Here is a 20,005-nt window from a genome sequence, read left to right as displayed (position 1 = left end):
ATCAGTCATTATTTAGGATTTCAACAAAAAGACAGACAAAGAGATACTATGATAGTTTAGAGAGAGAGAGACGACGAAAGAGACAATAGACACCCACCTCACAGGATATTGTTGTTTTAAAAAAGAGGTTATCGTAGTTTTATTATTATTATTATCATTTATTAGTTGTTTTGGAATTAATCTTAACTTTCTCTTTTAGATGTTTGTTTGGTTGTTAATCTTTTAGATGAAATAGTTGTGAGATAGGCAAGAAGAGTAGTGCAGAGACCGACGAGAAGGGCAATTTGCCAGAGCGAGACAAACTGATAGTATTGGATGATTTGATTCGAGAGAGCATAGACCATCATTAGAATGGTAATGACCAACTCTTTGGGACGGATGGTACTTCTGACATAGACGGGAGCACGGAGATTATTGATAAAGATCTTGCTTGGATCCTCTGCTCTTTCCATTTCCAAGTGTTCAGGTGATGATAGTATTTCATTTAATTCATCTTCTGATAGTTTACTATAATCTGTTGTATCCTTTTCAATTGTTGTTGTTGTTGTAGTTGTTGATTGATTGGTTTCCGTTTCCGTTTCATCAGTATCAAATACCAAGTTTTCAGCGACATTTAATTTTCTGGATCGGATAGACCAACAATATTCGATCATCTTCATCGTTCCAAATCCAAGTATGTTAGCACCAAAGAAATAGGCCAATGTGACAACGAAAAAGATAGAGTTGTGATTGACAGCGTCGTAGATGGCAGTTGATAGCAATGCAATGACAACGCCAATCCAGTCGATCAGGATCGATTTGACCAACCAGAAACGATCGGCCAACTTTATGTTAAATGCCAAGATACCACCGAAAAAGACAATGACGGCAGCTTGCAAAGAGAGGGTTTGTAAGGTGAAAGCGTGTGGCGTACCACCCATATACCATTCGAGATAGAGGTTGGCGTCATCACCAATGACCGATCGCAAAGATTGCAAATGTTCAGTTGGCAGATGTTTAATGACTTGTATCAATGCCTTGTAGATGAATACACCGATAAACAACCTCGACGTTGTCTTTCCAACTCCACCTACATTCCATGCAACAATAAATAAAATGACAGATGTAGTCCAAATAAAGATTGATTCATCAATCCACATCTTTGTTGCTTTATCATCTACTGCAAATATCTTTTCTACTCTTGTAGACGTAGTAGTAGTAGAAGTAGAAGTAGTTGTAGTAGCAGTAGAAGGACGGAATCTATTGAATACTAGAGCAGATGATTTATCATCACCATTTGAAAATTGTGTATACAAATACAATGCAACAATAAACAATATGATTTGAATGATTTTAAAGTGATAATATTTCATCTTTTCCTCTATCTATCTATATCTATCTTATCTATATCTACAAAAGGTGTATATATATATATATATATCTCTTTAAAGGTTTAAAATAATGATGACGATCATTGGGCTACACCAAAATTTTTTGTCATTCATTGTGTGGTGAGCTTCACCTTCAACTTCCTGTTTTGGTTCATTACAGATTTAGAAAATCTGCGCGGGTAAAAATGTAAAAAGAATACTATATAATATATTATATAAATACTAATAAGGATGGAGAGAGAGAGATGATTATTGTATCCAACAAACATGTTACTATTTTTAAATAAAAGTTAATTAAACTTTGCTCCACATTGTACTTCATTGAGTGAAATGAGGGGTCAGGTGATCACCTGTGTGAACAAAAATTATTTGATCTCTCTGCACTAATATTTATATCTATATTTATATTTATATTTATTTAATTATATTTATTATTTAATTATTTAAAAAATAGTCAAAGAAAGCAGCTGCAAAGAAAGCACCTGCAAAAAAAGCAGCAGCAACTGTAGTTACAACAATACAGTCATCAGAGACAAAATTAGTACAAGAAATATTTAAACAAAATGTTGAAGAGTTGACAAGCGACTTTTTTTATGAAAGTGATGTACACCAAGAAGAAACGTATCAGATACTACACACAGATGTTAGCTACTATCAAAATGCGGCCACAGTGATCAACATGATCGAAAAGAATAACCTTGGTTTGGAATTTCTCAAAAACACTCTACCATCCTACAACAAGAAGAATGAATACTATACCCATCCAATTCTACTCAAATTTATACCGTACAACGAAGCAATCAATCTATTTGATCGATTCGACCGAACATCAAATCAAGTGGCACGTGTCTTTATCGCTCTACAATTCTTTATCTACTTTTACTACAAAAAGGATAAGAATGTAAGACAGGTCAATGCATTTAGAGATAAATTACTCAATGATCAGTCTCAAATGGTCAAAGCATGTGGACTGTTGATGGAAAAGTATTATATCTGTGTCAAAGATAAACATGAAAAACAGTTGATCAAGGCTTTGGACATGCTAATACAAATGGGACATGTACCACTGTCAGAAAGAGAAGGCTTTATACAAAATTTCAAAAACGATGATGACTACTATTCGATGGATTACATTAACTTTTACGATGAAGAGGAATGTGAAGGTGACCCAGAAAAGTTAAAGTATATTAAACCCAAAACAAGTAAATCCATAAAGAGACAAAAGAAACTACCCGATATGATCAACCCGTACACAATGAACTTTCAACGATTGAATGGTGATACATTCAACAAGATTGTTCAAAAGATCATTGGATATACAATCAAGACCGATACATTCCTCAAACAAGATTTAATGCCAGAAACCAAATCACAGACGTGGATGGATTTGTTGGATGAACTGACAACCGTACTCTTTAGATTGGCTACGGTATCAAAGCAATTCCATTATAATGTTGGTCAGGTACTTGATAGAATCGATTGGACTAGACGATTCCCAAATAAATGTCTCAAAGGACAAATCAACTATGGTAGACCACTCTGTCTGTTTAAATCGGTCCCTACCACCATGCGTTATGATGCACTCGTCAGAACAACACCATTCCATCTATTCGACGCTGCACTTGCCAAAGCACAGTCACTCACCATCGTTGGTGATGTTGTCGAATGTAGTTTATACGGAGGAGATGATGACGAAGAAACCCAAACAAACAAAGAGGTCACTAGACGATTGTTTAGTACGTATCCAGCATATGGGTCAATGCCAAACCTCAAGAAACTAAAGGTGGTTGGTAGAGCATTCAAAACACACAAACAACAGGCACAGACTGGTGGTCAATACCTCATGTGGTACATCATCTCCAACGTTGGTTGTAAATTGGAAGAGTTTGATATCGATAGTAGAATCTCGCTCGAACAAATGGGTAATGATGTCCAGCTCGTAAAATACTTGTTCAAGCATCACAAGTCATCACTCAAGGTTGTTAGATTGAAATATGCAGTCATCAAAAAGATTAATGAAGCACGACCCATTCGAGAAATGATTGAATTCATCAACAAAACCAAATTACCATCAACCCGATTAGAGTTGTACTATGGTGATGGTTCCTATGATGAAGAAGATGGTTTTAAACTAGTTAAAAGTTTTGATGACAAGATAGATAAATTATTAAATGATGAAGATGCGATAGATTCAGATTCAGATAGTGATTATTAAACAATAATAATAACCAAACAAACAAATAAAATAAATATTATTTGTATATATATATATATATATATAATAAAGAAAAGGGTGAGGAAGATGCTGATGATGGTACTAGTATCGTATCCAACATTAAATATTTTAAATTAAAAATTAAATTTTTAATTAAATTTGAAGTTGTGAGCTTCATCACACAACTCTTCTTTTTTTATAGAATAGTATTACTATTACTAGTATTCAATTATATTTGTTCTATACATTAATATTAAATATGACAGAACCAATTAAACAAACATCAAGTACAGATATAAAGGATATAGACTTTAAGAACAATGCAATTTCATTGTACAAGGATCTATTGTCTGTACCTAGTATTGCCAATGCAGTCATTACAAACAAGGATAGTTTGGATGGTGGTGATGTCAATATCTCCATCGTAGTGTCACAGAGTGATCTAGTCAATAAAAAGGAAAAGTCATACATGTTTAACAGAATCGTCGGTGCAGATGGTCATGTACATAGTAGTCCATTCCCAATTGAATTGACCTCTTCCATTGTATCAATCTCTCCATCTGGTAGAAGGATGGTTACCATCAAAGAAATTGGTGAAACAGAGTATACTTTTGATATCGTTGATCAACACAATAGAACTGGTTTCATCAGCTCAAAAGAAGTTCATAAAAAAGTTTGTAATGATGGTATGACATACATATATATTTAAATACAAAAAAAAAGAAACAACAAACAATAATAATAATAATGTTAACATATATATTATTTGTTTTTTTTTAATATTAGAATGGTTTGGAGGTATTTCATGGTCTCCATGTGAAAGATATATTGCTTATATTGCAGAAAAAAAGGTTGATACTGCTACTTTTTATGAAAAGGAACCAAAGGATAAACTTGTTGTATGTATTTATAAATAATCAAAAAAGGAAGAATAGAATTAATATTAATGTTTTGTTGTTGTTTTAATTTTAGGGAGATCAATTCCTTTATAGAAATGATTGGGGAGAAACATATCCAACCATTTATAATCCATCCATTTATGTTGTTGATACATTAAATGAAACTGTTATTCCTATTCCATGGTCGATGGATTTGGCTTTGACTGCAGGTCAAGTTATTTGGACTCCAAATGGTGATGGTTTAGTTTTTGTTGGTTGGAAAATTAATCTTAGAAGATTTGGTATTAGAGCTTGTTTTAATAGACAGTATTGTATCATTAAAAACAAACAAACAAAACAACATATACTTAATTTTACTTACTTATTTTATTTATTTAGATCATCAATTTATTATATTGATTTCCAATCATTATTAAAAAAGAGAGAAACTTTACCAGCTGATCAAATTAAAACTATCAATTTACAACCAATTAATTTACTTGGTGGTGATAGAAAGGGATGTTTTAGATCACCAAGATTTACAGTTGATGGAAAAAAGATTGTATTCTTTGGTATTCCAGGTATTGTTTTACCACACAATACTTGCTCATTACTTTATTCTTTGGTATGGAATGTTGACCAAGTACAACAAGACAAACCCCAAAAGGTTGAAATCTTAATAGATGAAAAGAATCACAAAGATACATTCAAAGGAATTTACTGTCAATCACTTCCATCTAATCCATGGATTGATCAAAATACTTTAATCTTCCATACTCCAAACAAAGCTTGTCAAGTATGTCAACATAAAAACAAAAGCAAAATATATTATTATATTCTAATTTATTATTTATTTATTTTTATTAAATTAGGTAATTTATTCATTTAATATTATAACAAAAGAATTAAATACAATTCAAGGATTACTTGGTGGTAGTTGTACAGTTTTTGATGTTTCATTAAAAACTAAACAATTTATCTTTTCAGAATCAACTATTAATAGACCTGCTTCTTTGGTATGCAAACCTAAGAAATCAATCTACCTGTTTATATTTGTATTAATTTTAATTTTCTATTGTTTTAGTTTATAGGAAAATTAAAAGATAATGATAAATCAATTACACAATCAAATTTGGAATTTAAACAATTCTTTGAAAACAAGATAACCAATGAAAAGGTTGTTAAATTGTTGACATCTATTGATTTCTCTATCCAAGAGGTAAAGATACCAGGAGAAAAGTATGGTAGCGATATTGACAGCTTTGAAATCATCCAAGTGATGCCAAAGAACCCCAAGTCGGGCAAGTCTCCAGTCTTGTTGTATCCACATGGTGGTCCACACGTCGAGTCGGCCAACGAGTACCTCTCGACGGTGATCTTTTTGGTTGGATTGGGATATGCCATCACATTGATCAATTACCGTGGATCGACAGGTTACGGAAAAGATTTTGTCGATCTTTTACCAGGTCGTATTGGAACGGTCGATGTAGACGATTGTTTGGCAGCACTCGACCACGTCGTCGCCAAGTACCCCAATCAACTAGACATTGATCAAGCCGGTGTGATTGGTGGCAGTCATGGTGGATTCTTGAGTGGTCACTTGATTGGACAAACTCAACGCAAGATGAAGGCATGCTTTATGAGAAACCCAGTCATTGATATCCCATCAATGGCAACACTCTCTGATATCCCAGACTGGTGTTTCTTTGAGGCTGGTATCCCATTGCCAGCTGGCAAGGAGGTCTACCCCACCGTACCGACCCTCGCAGAGATTGAGATTATGCGCAAGGTATCACCTATTGCCAAGCTCGAGCACATGACCACACCCACACTCTTGGTGCTCGGTGAAGGTGATCTCAGAGTACCACCATCACAAGGTCTCCTCCTCTACAACTCTCTTCTCCAAAAGGGCACCCCCACCAAATGTCTCTCCTACCCCAAAACAGGTCACGGGCTAACCTCTATCGATGCCAAAATAGATCATTGGATTCATATCGCTTGTTGGATGCATCAATACTTATTTATTGAAAATCAACCTTTAATTTAAATTAATAAACCAACAATCATAGAGGAGTAAAGAAAGACATTAAAAAAGTAGGAGAAGCGTAATGCTGAGGTTGTTGAGACAAAAAAAAAAAACAAAAAAAATCGAAAATTGCGGTTTGCTGCACTCGTTTCTCTGTAAAACAACCTTTATATTTTATTGTATTCATTCATTTCATTTGATTTCATATATATCATATTTATTTAGAGTAGAGAAATGTCAATGTCACGTAGAATCGGTCAATACGTCCAAACCTTTGCTGCCAACAGATCAGTTGTCGGTCAACACGTCGCTATTCGTAGTGGTTTGTTCAATGGTAGCAGCTACTCTGTTGCTCCAAAGGATGCCCACCACCACGATCACGTCAACGTTGCCCCACGTTCAGCTACCACCACCTCTATCAAGACTCCATTGTTTGAAAGCAACTCATCAAAGACTTTTGAAGTTAGAACCTATTCATCTGGTAGGTTATTAAAATTAAAAAAACAAATAGATAATAGATCAACAAATCTGCAGATATACTAACTCTAACAAATCAATCAATCGATCGATCAAAATAGTCCCAGCTGCACCAACTCCAGCTTCAATGTTGACTAACCTCTGTGATAGCGAAATCAATGATTTCAAGACCTTGATTCCACAATCTGATGATGGCAAGGCCTTTTTGGAAGAATCTGGTTTCTCTGTATAGTATCAACAAAAACAAATAGCAAGTGATGTCTGTCTCTCATACTTATACATTTTTTCATTCAAATCTATATAGTTATCAAAGGATACTGAATATGCTTATTTGAAAAAGACCAATGAAGATGGATCTGAAGTTACCATTAGATTCGATTTGGTTGAACAAAATCAAGACGAACAATTTGACGACGAGGAAGGTATGGCCGATGAAGAGGAAGGAGAAAACGAAGGTGAAGAAGAAGAAGCTGAAGAAGAGGAAGAGGAAGAGGAAAAGGAAGAAGAGGAAGAAGAGGAAGCTGAAGAAGAGGAGGAAGGAGAAGATGAAGAGGAAGGTGATATGCCAACCACTCACGAACACCCATACGAAATCCAAGTCACCCGTAAGGTTGACGGAAAGGACGTCACTGTCACCTTTGGCTGTTTTGCTGCTGCCGACGGTTCCTACACCATCTCTGGATTCTATTTCGGTGGATTCAACGAACCAAACAACCCTGTTGACATTGGTGGAACTTCAAGCGACTTCCAAGACAACATCCTCCTCTTCCTCCAACAATTCGGTGTCAACGAATCATTATCCTTCTTTGTCCACGACTACGTACACAACAAAAAACTCCACGACTATGTTGACTCTTTTGAAACCCTTAAAACTTTCATTGCTGCCAAGAAGAACTAAATAAATAAATAAATATAAACAACCAAACTCTTTTTAATATAAATATATTACGTATTTAATCACTATAATATTCTTCCTCTTCATTTGTCAACTTTTCAAAGGACGAGGCCGAGTCTTTTTTAGGGCCCTCTCTCAAAACTAGTTCCCATAAAAATTAGTTTTTTGTGAACAAAAACTTTTTTTGATTAATAAAAATATTAATTTGTTTTGAAAACGATCATCATTCATCATTTTTTAAATTACATTCATTATCTATCTCTCTTTTTCTCTCTATTTATATCTATCTATCTATATATACAATAACAAATATGTCTAAAAAGGTTGAATTAAAGTTGGATGAAAGACTTATTGAATTCAAGCAAAGCTTGTATGTCAAGATGCTTGAACATCTCACTGTTACCATTCCAGCAAGAATCGAAGAATTTCAAAAGTTATCTGGTCCATACAAGGGTCAAGAAGACCTTTACAGTTTAAACAAAGATATAGACATGAAAGAAAAAAAGAGAAAGACCATGGAGATTAGTGAAATGGATAGTATACCACTTGAAGAATTGGTTAAAACAAATACTGTATGTCATATCATATCATATCATATTGTATTGCATAATCACGGCCGTTACTTACTTTTTTATATTTCAATAGACCATTTTTGAGATTCACAGAACCTTTAAGAAACATTACATTGAACTTATTGATACATTTTCAGTTATTAGATCATGGATCAATTTAAATATTCCAAAAATAGAGGATGGTAATAATGTAAGAATGAATCAATATTTGGAATAGCCATCATCATCATCATCATCATAGTGGTCATAACGTACTTGGTATTCATTCCCCCTTCCCTTCCTCTTTTTTCTTCTTCTTCTTCTTTTTTTACTATTTTATAGTTTGGTGTTGATATTCAAGAAGATGTACTTCAACAAGTATCCAAACTCGAAGAAGCTTACACCAGTTTACTTGATCAATCTGAAAATTATTTCCTAAATAGAGCCAGTACTGTCAAAAAGGCCTTGAAACATAGAGAAATTGATGCCTACAAATATGCGTAAGAAGATAAAGATTCTTATATATATATATATATTGATCTGTTGATACATTACTAATCAATCACAACTCTTTTTTTTACTTATAGTATCATCCAACAGGACGAAAAAGAGTTAATTAGATTCCATTTCTCATACTTTGATTTAGCTTCAAACTATGCTACCACTTATAGGTAATTAATTAAATATTATACAATCTTAGTTGTAGTGGTAGTAATGTTACAGGATCACTAATTAATTATCTTTTTATTTTTTTTTTAGTCTTATTATTAAAAACTTCCAAAAGGTTGAACAACCTAGACCAACTAACCAAGGAACTAATATTTATTAATAAAATATTAGTTTATATAATAGAACAATAATAATAATAATAATAATAATAATAACATCTTCACCAATTATATTGTTGTTTTAATTTTTTGATTGTGGAATGTTGTCATTAATTAAGTTCCCTTATTTTTTTTGGCATGTATTTGATATTGTTTAGGATCTGTTTGATGCCTAATAAACCAAATCAGTCAATTTACAAAGTATTGACTCGACTGTTTGTTTTTCTTGTTGGTGGCGATCATTCGATGATATCCTGTATAACAATAGTGGGATGATTTGTTCATAATGGTCTACAACTGCTTTTTCCTTGAAGTGCTGACAATTGCCACTTGTATGCAATATTTGAAATTATATAAAATCGCTCCTGGAACCACTGTACATGTTCTATTTAAATATCTATTATAATGTTGGTGCCAGTGCCACCCATCAAAATAATAATAAAAAAAGTAAGCACTAATATTGTGATCACTTCAAAGATTACACCAGTCGATTGATTGAACCTTCTCCTTTATAAATATTAATATTTTCTTATTTTATTTATTTATTTACTTTTTTTTTTATTTATTTTGTCATCATAGAAAATTTTAAAAAGAAAAGGTGTAGGATTGGTGACAATGATATCAACCATCATAGTCTGTATAAACAACATTTCAATGATGTAATAGATAATATTAAAGTTAGCGAGGTAACTTTATGATATCTCTTCCTTTTAATTATCGTTTACTTTTATCTTTTTTATTACTACTATTATCATTATTATACAATTGTTTTGATATCTCACTGATATGATTGAATATTAAATGTCTGATATATGTCACTTTGATGATACTATTGAATGTGTTGTCTATCATCATTGTGAATTAAAATATAACAAATTGAAATAATAATAATATTTCCCGATAAAAGATCTTTGTCTCTCTAACTATTTTTATTTGCATTTGGTTGGATAAACAGTATTTGGATTGTTTTTCGTTTGATCGATTTCTTGTTGAGATCTAGTGTCTTTGTGATCGATCATCCATTGCGGGAAATCAGTAGTATAGGAAAATGAATTATTCGAGTATGAAAAGGCGTGGAGATAGATTCCAAAGGCAAATAATGATTGGTCGGCCCATTCAATCTTGCAATCTGGACATTCAATACCATCAAACATAATAGGTGGACTTGAATCATTTTTCACACGAACATTTAATTTAAAGAATGCTTCATCTTCTCCACCGCCACCAGAGTCGATCTCATCGTCTTGATGATCATCCTTTTTACCCAATCCATCAATACCATCACTTGTAAGTGCTCTTGTTGAGTCGCTGCTGTTGTTGTTGCTATTGTTGTTGTTGGAAGGTTTGTTATCATTGTTGTAGAGTGGGTCGTTGAGAATGGGGTGACCGAGCCACTGCAAGTGCAGACGGATTTGATGTGTTCTTCCAGTCTTTGGAGTGGCACATACTACACTAGTGTCAGTCTCTGCGTCATACGACACAATGTTGAATACAGTGGTCGACGGTTTTCCATCGGGTGCCACCATGTTGAGTCCAAGACGATGGTTTTGTACTTTGAGAGGTTGGTCAACCACCACCTCATCGTTGCTAAACTTGCCCTTGACAAGTGCCACATATCGTTTACTGACCTCTCCCTTCATGATGGCACCTGACATTTTTTGTGCGCTTTCCGTCGATTTGGCCAAGATGAGTAGTCCCGACGTCAACCGATCCAATCGATGCACGCCAAACAGGTTGTTGAGACCGTACTCCTTGGCCAACACGTATATAAGCGAGTTGTGTCTAAAACGACCACACGGATGAACGGGAATCGAAGATGGCTTGTCGACGGCGACATACTCGTCATCGTTGGCCACGATTTTGATGGGTGCCGATGTGACGGGTGGCTCGTGTCTGTGAACACGATGCTCGATCATATCCTTTCGACCGACGCAATAGTCTACGGTCGTCTGCTGACCATTCACTCTAATCCATCCATTTTCAATCTTTTGGCGATAGATTCGTTCGGGTAGCTGACTAAACTCCTCTGTAAACATAGAGAGTAGATTACGTCCAAACCAACGTTCCTTTGCATTGACCTTGAATGTAAAACTATACGGATCGACATGTCTCAGCGGTCCTTCTATTCGATAGTTTGTCTCTGACAATACATCGACCGATAAATGATCGTTTGCCTCTCTAAATACTTTCTTTTCCTCTTTTTTGTTTTGTTTCTTTTTTCTTCTCTTTTCCAAATGTCTTGCTTTCTTTTCATCTTTTGTTAATCTATTTCTTGCATTATTGGTTGTTGTTGTAGTTGAAGTTGTAGTTGAAGTGGTAGATGTAGATGTGATTTGATTATCATCTTCTTCTTTTTCATCATCATCATTATTGATATGTACATTTTGATTATTATTATTATTATTAGTTTCGGTCGTCAATGGTGATGATGATGTTGATTCATCATCATTATTATTGACCTTATTATCATCCTTTTCATCTCTTAATCGTTTATTGTGTTCATTAAACTCTATTTTTGGTTGTTCTTCTGTTGTTGTTGTATTATCATCTTTTATTCCAATATCTGAAGAATGTTCGTTATTATTTGTTTGTGTTTGTGTCTCCATCTTTATCGATTTTACAAATGATCATTTTTTAGTTTTACTCTTTCGTTTGAATCGATCAAATAAATAATAATTTTTATTATATATATTTATTTATCTCCTCGAATACTTGGGTGAGAGAGCACACCATTCATTATCTAATCTCTTTCATTTATTGTTGTACTTTCATTTATGAAATGAAAGATATAGATAGATAGATATTTATTGAACAAATTATAAATTGCAATTTATAATTTTATAATCGGGATAGGGATGTCATTGTCATCGGGACGTTGGTTTTTACCAGGATGAAGAGAATTAGTAGTACAAATCAATCCCTCCCTTGCCGCATCAACCAATACCTACAATTGTTGGGAAATTCCTTTGTAGATTTGCTTACCCTTTTTCTTAGAGTAGGTTGTTGGATGAATCATCATCAAACTTGACGAGAGAGAGAGAGAGTTTAGAGTCAGAAATCGATGACCCAGAGTTCGCACCCCTTTTTCACCATTATTTTTGTCGACTCCGAAAGACACACATCATTATAATTATTTTTCATTCTCTGTTTATTCTTCTCTTTAAGTAATCAATTTAAAGAAAGAGAGGTAGCGTAATATAATATAGTATAAGAATGACAGCACTAACAGCAATAGCAACTATACTATCTGTACTTGGAAATATTCTGAGTACTTTATTGGCACTGTCACCAATGTATGTATGATTGTTACATAATACTATCAACCATTTATATATATATATAAACTCAAACCTATGATGATGATGATTAATATAATTACGATGATGATGTACTTATTAAATACATATTCTTTTTTAACCTTTTTAAAATCAACAAAGAAAACAATTTATTGAAATTGACAAAAAAAGAGATGTTGGTAAAATGAACATTCTACCTATTATCTTTCTATCGGCCAATTCAATGATGTGGATTATATATGGGATGGTGACCAAGAGATTAAGTATTCTTCCAGTCAACACTTTTGGTTTATTGATTACACTATACTTTGTATTTGTATTTTATGGTGCCACTCCAGACGTTTATGCTGTATGTTGAAACGAATCACAACAACAAAAACAACAACACAATTGGAAAATATTAATTTAATTTACTTATTCATCAAATCCACATCCATCTTCATCTCTTTATCTCTCTCTAATAGAGACGAAAAATAGCATTAATTTTCTTTGCATTATTTACAACACTTGTTGTATTTTCTCAATTGGTTATTATGATGGCCAAAGAAAGTGTTCAAACAACCATTCTTGGACTTACTTGTAACGTAGTATTATTTTGTTTCTTTTTCTCTCCAGTACTTGGTTTGGTAAGTCATAAATACTAATAATAATAATAATAGAAATGGAAATAGAAATGAATCATTATAATGATTAACAAATTGTTGATTTATATTTAGTATCAAGTGATAAAGAAACGAGATGTATCAACAATGAACTATCCATTAGCATTAATGTCGACAATTGCAGCGACATGTTGGACTTTTTATGGTATACTAGTTCAAGATCCTTATATCATTGTACCAAATGGAGCAGGTGCAGCCATTTCATTTACTCAATTGGTTGTTTACTTTCTCATTAAAAAGTTGGCAAGTGGATATTCGGATCATCTCAATCTACAAGGCAACTCATCACCTACATTTATAAGTGAATCTCAACATCTTGAAATGGATGAAGATACTCCTGGTGGAGAAATTTAAGTTTAAGTTCATCCTAAATCAAAAATATTAATCATATATCATCACTTCCACTCCCTCCCCCCCAACATAATATAATAGTAATAGTAATAATAATAATCATTAATGATCTTCTTATTCCTTTCATCTTTCTAACCCTAACCAACTGCGCACACATTGTATCCACATTTATATCATCTTGGATATAATTTATAAATTATTATATAAAAATTTTTAAAATATATCAATATTTTTTCTCTTTGATATATATATATTCCTAAACAACAACAACAATATTAAATAATAGTTATAATAACTATTTTTAATTTGATTGATTGATTGATTAATTTTTTTTAAAAACAAAAGTTGTATAATTTTTTTATTTTATTTTAGGAAAACATTTAAGATTTAATGTATTTTTATGTATGTATGTATATATATATCTATTTCATAATCATTTTTTATGTTATAAAATGATTTGATTGTGAAGAAAGAAAAAGAAAAGAAACCATTTCATTTTTTGTTTGGTTTGTTTTTTTTTTTTTAGAAACTAAAAGTCTACTCTTTTTTTTTGGTAGTTTTGGGGGATTTTACATAAACATGACGACGGCAGTAACACCACACATAACCATACCAACAAATGGAGAGAGGGATGAAGCGAGACCAGTGGTTTCATCGGCAGTGGTGCTTGTGAGTGATGGCTCGGTGGAAGAGGTGGTGGAAGCTCCAGCTCCAGTGGTACCAGTGGCAACTGAAGTGGTGGTGGCAGAGGCAGTGGCGGCGGTAGAGGCAGCAGCAGTGGCAGCGGAAGTGGTGGCGGCAGAGGTGGTAGCAGCGGCAGTTCCCTCGGATCCAGAACCAGAGGTGGCAGAGGCAGTTGGGGCCGGGGTTGGGAGTGGAACATCACCGGCGGTAGTGGCAGAGTTGTTAGATGGAACACCACCCTTTACCAAAAAGACATCGGCACACGAGTAGTAGACATCACCACCACCGTTACGCGAGTCAAAGACCATTTGGTAGTATGCTGGAACTGGCTTTTTAAAGTCGATTTGGTCCATGATGGTCTTGTCGAGAGCTGGGACTGGGATAGAGACTGAACCAATTTCACGGGAAATAGAGTCTTGATCAACGGTCTTTAAGGTGTAAGAGAGACCGTCAACAAACAATTGGATGGTAAAAGTGTTGGAATCATTCTTTGATGCGTATGGCTTGGCTTGGTAAATCTTGAATGTATTGGTTGCAGTTACATCAATATCCTTTCTATTGGATTCAACTGCATTTGATAATACACATGCTTCAGTATTACTACATCCTATAAAAAAAACAAAAAAAAAAATATAAATATCTTTAATTTTATTTGTTTTGTTACTATTCATTAATTACCTTTTGGAGAAGCAGGTGAACAAGCTTGTCTTGGGGTTGGTGCATAGAAACCAGCATTTCCAAGTGAAAGTTGTACCAAGACAGAGAAGAACATCAAATAAGCAAAGAGTCTAAACATTTTTAAAATTTATAATTATTATTATTGTAGAAAAGAAAAAATAGAAAATGTAGTATAGTATTAATTAATTATTATTAATATTATTATTGTTGTTGATTATTTGATTGATTTGAAAATTACAAATGGGAATGAAGAGTATTTATAATAAAAGTGTAATCATTGTGACTTTTCCAAATGTGGAAAGATTGATTCATAATTATCAGCATCATTTCCTAGACTTTTTCTTTTTTCCCTAAAATGTCTCCTCATTCTATCTACATTTCCAATCTCTTCCATATTTGTACTTTGAATTTTTATCTGTTAATTCCTATTATAGTGAGTTGTGTTTATAAACACACACAAATAATATTTGTTGTTGTTTTTTTAAAACCACCATTCCATCAACCACACTACTCTTTATACATTGATTGAATTTTTTAAAATAGACATCATCATTTTTTAAAGATTGGAAAAATCAAAATTATTATTTTTCCAACAGATCACCACTCACACACACTATAACAAACTCTTCATTTTCCATTCATTCATTATTTGTGTAATACATATGTGTTATATGTCTATAGGTGTACATTTAAATTTTGAATGTGAATTGGTAGATAGATGTGTTTTGTTTGTTTGGTTGGATATGGAATTTAAATTATCTGTTTGTCTGTCTGTCTGGTCTGTCCCAGTCGGTTAACCTATTAACCTTTACCTTTTTGTTTTAAAAAAATTATTAATTATTATTTTATGATTATTATTGTTTATAATTTATAATTTAATCTTGTTGTTCATCTTGTTCTTGTTCATCATCATCATCATAAATAACATCAACATAATCATCAAGGAAACCTCTTTGAGCTTGTTCTTGTTGTTGATTATTACCACCACCTTGACCAAATGGTAATAGGGTTCGAACAAAATGTAAGAGTGGATGATAGTCTGGATTCTCTTGAATGAGTGGTTCTTGTGGTTGTTGTTGTTGCTGTTGTTGTTGTTGTTGTCTTACTACTTGTTGTCTAACTGGTTGTCTACGATAGACTTGGAAGCCTTGACCAACTCTTCTAGGGTCAACACCTTGTGGTGGTTCAATATTGTTGAAGCCTTCTTGACGCATGACTTCAATGACATCGGGTGGCAGTCTTTGGATGACATCAGAGTACTCACTGAGGAAGAGATGGTCAAACATATTTTGATCGACCACCGAGTACTCTTTCAACACCTCGTTGATAGACTCTTCGATAATAGGATCTTTGATGGCGACTCGACCAATCACCGCCTTTACATTCTCTTTGAGCCATTCAATGACTTGTGGCGAATCCCAAAGCGTATGATTCTTTCGACATAGAGAGTTGCCAAATGTTGAATTGGTTTGAGTTGATCTTCGCTGTCGACAAAGTAGCTGTGTTCCTCCATGTTGAGTGGCTTGCTTGTCGATGGGTCAATAGACAATAAAGTTGTCTTTAACTTTTGAATCAATGGTCTCAGGAGCATTGGGAATCTGATCAAAGCTGTCTGTAACCATTTACTGCTTTCCTCGTGCTTGGCGTTGCCTGCCTTTTCAGAAAAGAATTTTGCCAATGCACTAGAATAACAAAAGTTTGGTAAAAGGTAAAGTGACTGATTGCCAATCTTTGTAACCTTTTTGTAAAAATCAACCAACCAACCATATTGTTTTGATCGAAGTGCATAATAATCTATAATTAATCTAACATATAATGGATCATTATAATCAAATGATAATAACATTTTACTAATATTAAATCATAGATTAGTAAAATATATATAAATAGTTAATTCTCTCATTTGTCTAATTACCAATATTCCAAAGCTGTTCTTGGACAACCTCTTCTACCTAAAATTTGAATATGTCTAAATATTGATAAAAATCCAGTCCTAAAAATAATAAATGGAAATTATTAATTAATTAATATTTTGAAACCCCAATATATATATATATATATATATATATATATATATATATTATCATCATTTTATATTTTGTTACTTACTTATTATCTTGAATTTTATATTCAAATCTTGAATTACCAAGTAAAGGATTAAAGTTGTGATGAAAAGAACTTTCAAATGCAAATATGGCACGTTCAACAAAATCACCGGCATGTTGGAAATCGGCAGTTTGAAGACAAACTTGACTGAGTTGAAGAAGAGAGTCAATGTGATAGGGATAGTATCTTAAAAGTTCGGCAATAGTCATTGGATCGTGAGATTGAAGAACTGTTAAAAAGTCTTGTTGTACACGACGATAATTTTCTGTCCATTTCAAACGATAATATGTAATAGCTCCTTCAACACGATCAACCTCCATTGAAAGTGGATTTAAAAGTGGTGGCCATTCTGTCTTTGGTGAAACAAATATTAAATGTTTCTTTTTTGCCAATTGTAAATTAATATTATAATATGGATTATTTTGTTGTTTACTAGTATTCTTTTCAACTTCTCTAATATCACTCTAAAAAAAAAAAAGATATAAATAAGTAAATGAGTATAATTATAATATATATATTGAAACATTGGTTGTCTGGTCTGCTGTTGTATGACATACAATTTTACAACCAAATAATTTCTTTAATTCATTTGATGGATTCATATTCTTTGGTTCAATGATAATCATATCTCTTAATCCTGTTGGATCAGATAATGATGATAAAGTAGATGTTGTAGATGTTGTAGAGGTAGATGTCGATGTCGATGATGACTTGTCATTTATAATATCAACCAATTCATCCAATTGCTTATTTAAACTATTACTATTATTCTTTTTCTTATTCTTATTCTTTGATGATGATGATGATTGTTGTTGTTGAGATTGTTGTTGTTGTTGTTTACCCTTCTTATTTTTGTTCTTATTCTTTGATGATGATTGTTGTTGCTGAGGTTGTTTAGGAGTATTGGATTGTTTTGGTTTTACCTCTACAACTTGTTCCTCTTCTTCTTCTTCTTCTTCATCTTCATCTTCTTCTTCTTGTTGTTGTTCATTATCATCTTCATCTTCTTGATCACTTAAACCCAACATTGAGAATGATGATACAACCTTTTTCTTTTGTTGTACTACAGGTGACTCTTCCTCATCACTAGTGCCATCGTCGTCACTCGAGTCTGCTGTGCTATGATTATTATTGTCCAAGAGATCATTGTCCTTTTTGACCTTTCTCATCAATCTTGACGACATCTTCTATCTGTATCTGTGTTTGTCTATCAAGCTTGATACAAAAACGAATAAAGCTCATCTTTTGAACAAACAACCTCTCTTTATCCCCTCTTATTTGGTTTTTGTTAAAAAAAACAGAAGACATGAGATTTCATTAGAAATTCCCCAACAAGACTGCTATAGTAATACATGTATTATATCATATGATATATAACTATAACTATAATACTTGTATTCATTCTAGAATAATGACCGTCATCAATATATTTGGTATTCTCAAAGATGAAAGCATCGAGAATGGAATGAATGTGGTTAAGTTTTATTCTTTGGAATACCTTGACCAGATGGACTACCATAATTAGTGGATGTGGGTGTGTGAGTGTGTGACTATTTCTGATTGGAAGGTATCAGTCAGTTTGGTGGGTGATAATGCCATCGTAGGGTATCGACCACACACAACACAGCACTCTATGATGCTGCTGCGTCACACCTGCTTTTTTATTTTATTGATTATTTTTTTTAATTTTTTTTTAAAGGCAGTGAATTTTGAAGTTGATGAATGACCTACCAACCAACCAAGCTAAATTTATATATTTGATTATTTAAATAATATTAAATAATTATTATTATTATTATTATTAAAAAGTATATATCATATATAACATACTTGTTTGTAATAAACTAACAAAACAAACTCTTTCTTTATCTCTCTATATATAATTAATCATACTTAGATGAACAAGATCATTTTATTAGCATTATTTGCTGTTATTGTTGCATGTGTTGCAGCTGATGGCAACGTGGTTGATTTGAAGCCAGACACTTTTGATAGTGTTGTCGATGGTAGCAAGTCGGTGTTTGTCAAATTCTATGCTCCATGGTGTGGTCATTGCAAGAAGATGGCTCCAGACTATGAGATCATTGCCGACACTTTTGCCGGCAGCAAGCAAGTCGTCGTTGCCAAGGTCAACTGTGACGACCACAAGGAACTCTGCTCCAAGCACGGTGTTAACGGATACCCAACCCTCAAGATGTACGCCAAGTCAACCACTGCCAAGGACTACAACGGTGGCAGATCGATCGACGAGATCATCACCTTTATCAACGGTGCCGCCGGTACCAACGTCCGTGTCAAGAAGGCTGCCTCCAACGTCATCGACTTGGATGACTCCAACTTTGAAAAGATTGCCTTGGACGAAGACAAGCACGTCTTGGTTGAGTTCTATGCTCCATGGTGTGGTCACTGCAAGAAGTTGGCTCCAGACTACGAAGTCCTTGCCAACACCTTTGCCAACGACAAGGATGTCGAAATCACCAAGGTTGACTGTGACGCCCACAAGGACCTCTGCTCCAAGTACGGTATCTCTGGTTTCCCAACCCTCAAGTGGTTCCCAAAGAACAACAAGGAAGGTGAAAAGTACGAACAAGGTCGTGAAGTCGATACCTTTATCTCTTTTATCAACAAGAATGCCGGTACTCTCCGTGTAAAGGGTGGCCGTCTCCTCGCTACCGCCGGTCGTATCGAAAAGTTGGACGAAATCGCCGCCAAGTTTGTCGACGCCACCGCCGCCGTCAAGAAGGAATTGATCGTCGCTGCCAAGAAGATCGTCGACACTTTGACCGCTGAAGTCAAGGACCAAGGCAAGCTCTACGTCAAGATCATGGAAAACATCGAAAAGGCCTCTGACTATGCCACCAAAGAAGTTGCCCGTGTCACCAAGATCCTCGCTGGTTCCGTTCCAGCCAAGAAACTCGATGACTTTTCAAAGAAGCTCAATGTCTTGGATGCTTTCTCCAAAAAGGAATAAACATCATATAGATACCTA

General features: G+C 33.9%; 10 protein-coding genes across 10 annotated transcripts; 6 read left to right on the top strand and 4 right to left on the bottom strand.

Annotated features, from left to right (window-relative positions):
• Window positions 1–182: 182 nt before the first annotated feature.
• Window positions 183–1,352, bottom strand: DFA_09140 (uncharacterized protein; the record flags this gene model as incomplete). Its single annotated transcript, XM_004354941.1, has 1 exon — window positions 183–1,352. One exon carries the CDS (start codon window positions 1,350–1,352, stop codon window positions 183–185), a length of 1,170 nt encoding a protein of 389 aa, XP_004354993.1.
• Window positions 1,353–1,615: 263 nt separating this feature from the next.
• Window positions 1,616–3,585, top strand: DFA_09139 (uncharacterized protein; the record flags this gene model as incomplete). The annotated part of the gene is made up of 2 exons (XM_004354940.1): window positions 1,616–1,624; window positions 1,825–3,585. The coding sequence occupies 2 exons, from the start codon at window positions 1,616–1,618 to the stop codon at window positions 3,583–3,585; spliced, it is 1,770 nt and encodes a 589-aa protein (XP_004354992.1).
• Window positions 3,586–3,844: 259 nt separating this feature from the next.
• apeh (acylaminoacyl-peptidase) lies at window positions 3,845–6,510 on the top strand (the record flags this gene model as incomplete). Its single annotated transcript, XM_004354939.1, has 6 exons — window positions 3,845–4,271; window positions 4,372–4,484; window positions 4,558–4,790; window positions 4,863–5,259; window positions 5,336–5,479; window positions 5,548–6,510. 6 exons carry the CDS (start codon window positions 3,845–3,847, stop codon window positions 6,508–6,510), a joined length of 2,277 nt encoding a protein of 758 aa, XP_004354991.1.
• Window positions 6,511–6,723: 213 nt separating this feature from the next.
• DFA_09137 (mitochondrial glycoprotein family member) lies at window positions 6,724–7,864 on the top strand (the record flags this gene model as incomplete). Its single annotated transcript, XM_004354938.1, has 3 exons — window positions 6,724–6,970; window positions 7,008–7,192; window positions 7,271–7,864. The coding sequence occupies 3 exons, from the start codon at window positions 6,724–6,726 to the stop codon at window positions 7,862–7,864; spliced, it is 1,026 nt and encodes a 341-aa protein (XP_004354990.1).
• Window positions 7,865–8,172: 308 nt separating this feature from the next.
• On the top strand, window positions 8,173–9,241 carry psmE3 (proteasome activator complex subunit 3; the record flags this gene model as incomplete). Its single annotated transcript, XM_004354937.1, has 5 exons — window positions 8,173–8,433; window positions 8,507–8,623; window positions 8,755–8,912; window positions 9,000–9,083; window positions 9,172–9,241. The coding sequence occupies 5 exons, from the start codon at window positions 8,173–8,175 to the stop codon at window positions 9,239–9,241; spliced, it is 690 nt and encodes a 229-aa protein (XP_004354989.1).
• Window positions 9,242–10,168: 927 nt separating this feature from the next.
• On the bottom strand, window positions 10,169–11,845 carry DFA_09135 (pseudouridine synthase family protein; the record flags this gene model as incomplete). The annotated part of the gene is made up of 1 exon (XM_004354936.1): window positions 10,169–11,845. The coding sequence occupies one exon, from the start codon at window positions 11,843–11,845 to the stop codon at window positions 10,169–10,171; it is 1,677 nt and encodes a 558-aa protein (XP_004354988.1).
• Window positions 11,846–12,452: 607 nt separating this feature from the next.
• Window positions 12,453–13,551, top strand: DFA_09134 (uncharacterized protein; the record flags this gene model as incomplete). The annotated part of the gene is made up of 3 exons (XM_004354935.1): window positions 12,453–12,532; window positions 12,677–12,884; window positions 13,252–13,551. 3 exons carry the CDS (start codon window positions 12,453–12,455, stop codon window positions 13,549–13,551), a joined length of 588 nt encoding a protein of 195 aa, XP_004354987.1.
• Window positions 13,552–14,117: 566 nt separating this feature from the next.
• On the bottom strand, window positions 14,118–15,028 carry DFA_09133 (uncharacterized protein; the record flags this gene model as incomplete). Its single annotated transcript, XM_004354934.1, has 2 exons — window positions 14,118–14,839; window positions 14,911–15,028. The coding sequence occupies 2 exons, from the start codon at window positions 15,026–15,028 to the stop codon at window positions 14,118–14,120; spliced, it is 840 nt and encodes a 279-aa protein (XP_004354986.1).
• A 757-nt stretch (window positions 15,029–15,785) lies between these two features.
• On the bottom strand, window positions 15,786–18,200 carry tcf25 (Nulp1-type basic helix-loop-helix domain-containing protein; the record flags this gene model as incomplete). The annotated part of the gene is made up of 5 exons (XM_004354933.1): window positions 15,786–16,389; window positions 16,458–16,760; window positions 16,826–16,903; window positions 17,020–17,480; window positions 17,541–18,200. 5 exons carry the CDS (start codon window positions 18,198–18,200, stop codon window positions 15,786–15,788), a joined length of 2,106 nt encoding a protein of 701 aa, XP_004354985.1.
• A 227-nt stretch (window positions 18,201–18,427) lies between these two features.
• On the top strand, window positions 18,428–19,987 carry pdi1 (protein disulfide isomerase; the record flags this gene model as incomplete). The annotated part of the gene is made up of 2 exons (XM_004354932.1): window positions 18,428–18,487; window positions 18,914–19,987. The coding sequence occupies 2 exons, from the start codon at window positions 18,428–18,430 to the stop codon at window positions 19,985–19,987; spliced, it is 1,134 nt and encodes a 377-aa protein (XP_004354984.1).
• Between the last annotated feature and the right edge of the window lie 18 nt (window positions 19,988–20,005).

This window comes from Cavenderia fasciculata (genome assembly GCF_000203815.1).
Source record: "Cavenderia fasciculata unplaced genomic scaffold Scf_EU5ZYIE01BBABR-5, whole genome shotgun sequence".
NCBI classification, from domain to species: domain Eukaryota; phylum Evosea; class Eumycetozoa; order Acytosteliales; family Cavenderiaceae; genus Cavenderia; species Cavenderia fasciculata.
This window is presented reverse-complemented; position numbering and strand designations above follow the sequence as displayed.